Below are 6215 nucleotides of genomic sequence, written 5' to 3' on the forward strand. Positions count from 1 at the left end.
TTCATTTCGGGGTGTCTAATTCCAAATATTCAGCTAAGTTTATGTTGTTTTCAATTGTGATTTTAAGCCTGTTTATAATGGGTTTTTTTTCTCTTTCATTATAGTCTCCCTTCCCTGGAGATGATGAGGAAGAGGTGTTTGACAGCATTGTTAATGATGAAGTAAGATATCCACGATTTCTGTCTACAGAAGCCATCTCAATAATGAGACGGGTAAGAACATTTTACTAATTATTATAGTATCTCCCTCTTGTTCTGTTTCCAACAATTACTTTTGTGAGGAACAAAATAGATTAGGAACCTGCACTTCGTGGTTTTTTTGACAATTAAATTTCAGACTTGCTTCATTTATGTTCTGCCTGTCACCTTAAATGAAAATAGTCTATGCCATTCCACATTATTAGGAGCAAGTTTTTCTTTTTAAAGTGTAAAACACTTAAGGCTCCATTTCTCTCTGAACTAAGTTTCCTAGTTTTACCTAACTAGAGTGGTTCAGCTCTCCTAGCCAAACACTGCTGCATTGACTTATTTGGTGGATTAGCATTGTCACATGAATATTTTAATTCAAAGACTTCTAAATCTTTTTGGTTTCGTTCCATCTGGGGCAGAGAACACTGTACACATGGCATCTGCAGTCCCATTCTTGGCAAGGAACAGCTGATTTTGGTTATGGTAAATTGTTAGTGCTATTCCTTAGTGAGATGTGTCTGCTTATCAAAGGAATGCAGTTGAACCTAAGTTAGCACCTTATCACAATTGATAGAAAGGCAGTATTGATGGTGGTTCCAAAGCCTTTGGAATCAGCCTCTCCACATAAATGCCTGATGCTATGTATCAGTTTAGCACCCAATTCAGCACTATGCTGTAGCACAGTACCTACTGTGACAAAACTATCTAAGTAATAGCATGAATATTCGGTAACTTAAAACAATTGCTTAGTCCCAGGGAGAGAGTGTTTGCCTAGAGAAAGAAAGCAGAATACAGATTTAAGGCTGTACGTGGGGAAGGTATTTTTGCTATGAAAATGCCAATATCCACAAGCCACAGGGTGCTGCTACACTGCACCCACAATACATGTACTAGGAGCTTTGTACTGGCAATTTACTAGTTGGAGCTCTCTGCATGCTCTTTCCATCACAGAACTTCATTCACAATATACTAGACATTATTTTTTGATGGCTGCATCTGAATATCAACCCAGCCTGCTGCTGGGCCCTACCTGGAACAGGGGCCTGCTCACAGCAGTACAGTTCACAAGGGGGAGCATCAGACTTCTGGGGATAACTAGGAAACCCTTTCCTTTGGCTGAATGTATGAAGCAGCTTGAACCCTCTCCTGGTAAATCAAATGCTTTGAGGGAGCTGAGCACTGAAACAGCAGGGTAACTAATCTCTTCTCTGAGCTGAGCAAGAACCACTGGCTTATGTAAATCTGCACCCTCACCAGCAAAGAGGAATTTTGCACTCTGTGACTTGCCCCAGATCACTTCCAGTACCAAGACATGGCAGCACAGCTCTGCAGGGAGACAGATGAGTCTGCTCTGGCACTGGTGCTGGCTTAGCTGCTGCTGAAACTGTGCTGGCAGGCTGAAAGAGCACTGCTAAAAGCTTTGTCTGTCCATTCCTTCAAGGGGAAAGGATTACCCACAGGTCAGGCAGTATGGCTTTACTGTCCACCTTATCCTGGTGTTGGCTCTTAGACAGTAGCACTCATCCTTCCTCCTTCCTTTCCCTCCCCCTGAATTTCTCCACTGAAACTCTGCATGTTTTGTCAGCTGCTAAGAAGAAACCCAGAGCGACGTCTTGGGGCTGGAGAGAAAGATGCTGAGGATGTGAAAAAGCATCACTTTTTCAGGGTGAGTACAAACTAGTATTATGTTTAAGAACCCAAAGGAGTAGAGATGGGAAACTAAACATCAGTTGATTTATTTTACAGCAAATAGATTGGCATGCTTTACTGGCCAAGAAAGTCAAGCCTCCTTTCGTCCCTACCATTAGAGGAAGAGAAGATGTCAGTAATTTTGATGATGAATTTACCTCTGAAGCACCTATCCTCACTCCACCTCGGGAACCAAGGATACTTTCAGAAGAAGAGCAGGAAATGTTCAGAGATTTTGATTACATTGCTGATTGGTGTTAACTTCCGCACACTGTGAAGCCCCAGCTGACTGGCTCACAAGAATGCCTCTCTCTGAAGAATACTGACCCTTCAATTGCTTTCTGTGCCACCTGCAGCTTCTGGGTTTTTTTAAATCACATGAAGATCCTTTTAAGTACTGTTTTAACACTCTTTTGAAGAGTGGCCTCTTTGTATATTGTTTTTTATCTGAGCACTGGAAAGCAGGTCTATGGCGTTCCTAAGCTGAGTTGGTGAACCCAGGCTGTGTTGAACTTCCCGCACACGGGCGCACGTGGATCTGTACAGTTCCTCTCACTCTTCCACAGCAGATAATACGCTTTTTAAAGTATCTGCCTTACGTGGGAAAAGCAGACTTTGAGCTAGGTAATCTCCACTCAGCCACACTGAAGTAAGTTGGGATACTGGTGACACTCACACAGAACCTGGTTCTAGTCGGAGAAGGCAAATGATTTCTGCTAAACGTTGTGCAGTCTTTAAAACTACACATTTTTACATACACCTTCATCTTGTGTTCTTAAAATAATGCTATTGAGAACAGATATGCCTTGTTTTGTAAATTTTCTATGGTATTTATTAGGAAAAATGTTAAAGACCTTGCCTTTGAGATAACAACTGTGTAAGTGCTTCCATTACAAAGAAAAAACCCAGAAAACTCCGGAGAGTTTACCAAAGTCACTTGCCAAACAGTTTTGCCTTCAAGCTCCTTGAGCATAGCTTAAGGCCCTGGTTGGGATGAGGAATGTAAGGAGGACGCTGCTCAGTGTAACCCCAGAGTGGAGCAGCCGAAAGGCCCAGGCCCAGCCCCTTCCACACTCACCTCGAGCCTTTCCCGCAGCCCGAGGGGGCAGAGAAGTTCCCAGTCCGTATGCAACCCCCTCCATCCTCCTCTGTCTGCTGTACAGTATCATCATATCAGTTAGGAAAAGTAAGCGTTTTCAATGTATACATGCTGTGAACATGTATATTTGGAAGTTGTAATGTATTCTTACCTCCAGGCAAGTTATTTAACTGTACCACTTCACCGATGTTGCGTAGTGGCCAAGTGAACAAAAAAATGTATCCATGTAGGCCACTGAGCTCCAGCCCCTGGATTGGCAGTTACTGAGGGTAAAAAGCAATATGTTGTAATAGAATGTATAAATATTTTTGATAAAAACAGTGTATATTTTATAAACCCCTTAACACTAAAAGCTGTACCTCAAAAGTTGAAAAGTAATTTAGACCAGACACTGTGTGTATTTGTAAACTAAGACCTATTTTTGGCATCTGCTGTTCTGTGGGCAAACATTGACTCTTGGAAAATAAATTTTCCTCCTGGTCCTTACCTCTAGCACTATTCAGCACTGTAACCTCACAGGTTCATCCTGGCCAGGAGTTTGCTGTTCATGGGCTAAGGCAGTGAGCATCGCACTCAAATGAATTAAAAACTGGTAATTTTATTAATTCAAAGAAGAAACGCAAACCACTGGAGTATGCAATGCTAATGTGGTGGTTTAAAATCAAGATGCTGGACAGACCTGCAGGGTTAGGCAGGGGAGAGGCTTAAGAAAAAAAGAAAAATAAAATAATCATTACTAGGTCTAAATCAGGCCAATCCCCCACAGGAAGGGGGCAGGCACCTTCCCCACTGCTACAAATCACCTTGGAAAGAGTGAGTCAACTCCTCAGCATTCCTTGTTTCCCGGTCCTATATTGACTAGAAACAAATTATGTTCCTGTATCTAGCTGAAACCAATACTTTTGAGGTACAGTCAGCTTGTCCTTTTTGGTTCCCAAATATATATATACACAAGCATCTCACAGGGTGCTTAATACTTACAAAAGTATCCTCAAACATACCTTTTTTGTAACTACATCTTGTACAGAAATCTTTTTTTAATCTAAGTAAATCACTAAAAAAAAAAAAAATTAAAAAAATTAGAGGGCAGGGTATGTTCACCCAGTTAAGCTGAAAAAAAGCACTAATTTTATCTCTGTAGTTTTTAAAATATTTTTAGGCAGATTAAGATTTAAACCCTAGATTGTAAATATATTTTGCTATACTTTATCTGTATGTGGCTGCTCAAGCACTTTGTAAGGAAATTAGGATATTTTAGAATGGTACACTATGCATTAAATGAAATGTGCCTTTAACAAATGTCATTCTAAGTGTTTTGCAGTCATTAATATCACAAATTAAAGGTCTAAATAGAGTAATTTGTAAATTGTGTCGCAAACATGATTTTGCTGTTCCTTGAAGTGGCTGGTCATGTCTTCCCCACAGATAACTTCAGAAAAGATCTTAATGTCAGGAGGGGACACAGTCTCTTGGTGGCAGCTCAGTAGGCTTCCTTTTTTTTTTTTTTATTTTAAAGAACATTACAAATTGCCTCTGAGCAGTCTCTGGCTTGGAGCAGTCAGGACAGCTGGAGTCTGTCTGCCTGGCTCAGCATTCTCCCTCCCAAACTTCCCCTGAGGGCACAGGGGACACAACTCAGCCCTGCTCCTGGCTACTGCTTCATTACAGTCTCCTTCCTACCACCATTCCTTAGCAAGCTGTGTAACCACACCATAATCTGTACCTACCTACCCCTCACTGAGCTCGTTCTTTGGACAGTCTAGAGGATGAAGCTTTCTTCTAAGTGCATTTAGAACGAAACTCTTTACTTTTAGGAGGCACAGGGAATTTTAGGCGGCCATTTTGCCCCGAGGCAGACACTTCACACCTGGCTAAACGATCGTTCCAGAAAGGGCCGGCTTCAGCATTTCAAGGATTTAATCTGAACTGCCGTTGAATTAACGCTCGAAGATGTTCCCCACACTCGTGTGCGGAGAATACAACCCTTCATCGTCCTGTCCTGCCTTCTCCGGGCTGGCTGCTGAGCCGCCCCCTCAGGCCCGTCCCGGCCGAGCCGAGCGCCCGGAGCCCGCCCTCAGCCTGAGGGCAGCCGTGCCTCCCCCGGGCCCCGCCCCTGGGCCGGGCAGGAGCTACCACAGGGCTCAGAGCTGCCTGAAAACTCAGAGCTACGCCGTATTTTTTCCTGCTATGCTTCATATTAACTAATAGACTGCAACCAGTAGTAAATGGCCTTCAGAATATACCTGCCCCTTTAAGCAGATTCCTAGTTCTGCCTCTTTGTGCTGCACAGTTACTCCCACACCCTGGGAAATACAGGAACTGCTTATGGAACTGCAGGGTCACGGCAGGATTGCACTTCCCTGCCTCCAGCTGCTGCACTTCAGAGCTTTGCACGGATGTATTTAAATTCCTGTCCAGGCAATCTTTGCTGTATGCAACAATTTCAACTGCAAACACTCACCCATCACATGTCAAGTGCTCATGGCTAACGCCTGAAAGGATTTAAGATAAGCAAGCATTATGGGCAAATGTACATTTCAGTCACTTTCAACCTTCATGGAGCAGATTTAATCCACAGATCTATGCTAGAAAGCAGTACTCAGAGTAAAAGCAATTTCCACCTTTGCATTCCCAAGCTGTAGCAACACATTAATGATCAGGCCCAGCCCACTCACAGCATCCCCCTTTTCTCACAGAGGATCCAAGCAGAATAGTACAGACCAAGACCAGGAATGCCCAGATAATAGAAAATGTTGCAACAAAGTCAAAGGCAATACATCAGACAATGAATACATGCCCTGCCAATGACTGAGCGTACTCCCAATACCTGCACCAGAATCCTTCATGGCCGTAACCAACAGCTCCTGAGGTGTAACAGGAATGTACAACCTACAGAAAAAAATGTTCAGACTCCACATTTCCAGTATCTACTGGCAGAAGAAGATTAAAGCTCAACTAGAAAACAAACAGCAAGGACTACTGGCAATTATTGAGTGCTATTAGCACTGGACACAGCCTTTCCTCTGGCTGGCTTAGACCAGATGTGCAGCAAGCTGAACCCTCAGCTGTTATTTGTGTAGCTAAACTGCATTTGCACCTGTGATACAAAAATCTCAGGAACCATAAGACTCCCAGTTAAGCACATTTGTTGCTTTGGACACAAAGGGACACTGTCAGGAGGCAACCAGTGTTCAAAGCTCTTAGTCTGGGCAGGGCTGAACAACTTCAGGCCTTCACTC

The 6215-nt window shown here is 43.1% G+C and overlaps 1 protein-coding gene across 2 annotated transcripts in view; it reads left to right on the forward strand.

Annotated features, from left to right (window-relative positions):
- The window catches only part of PKN2 (protein kinase N2), a 54931-nt gene extending 50589 nt beyond the window's left edge, over positions 1-4342 (forward strand). For both annotated transcript variants that reach the window (XM_066555435.1, XM_066555436.1), the window contains exons 20-22: positions 105-212; positions 1774-1854; positions 1935-4342. In XM_066555435.1, the coding sequence (XP_066411532.1) occupies positions 105-212; positions 1774-1854; positions 1935-2138 (393 nt within the window). In that variant the 3' untranslated portion in view covers positions 2139-4342. The remainder of the gene's footprint in view (positions 1-104; positions 213-1773; positions 1855-1934) is intronic.
- The last annotated feature ends 1873 nt before the right edge of the window (positions 4343-6215 follow it).

The sequence above is a fragment of the Molothrus aeneus genome, chromosome 9 (genome assembly GCF_037042795.1).
Source record: "Molothrus aeneus isolate 106 chromosome 9, BPBGC_Maene_1.0, whole genome shotgun sequence".
Taxonomy (NCBI): domain Eukaryota; kingdom Metazoa; phylum Chordata; class Aves; order Passeriformes; family Icteridae; genus Molothrus; species Molothrus aeneus.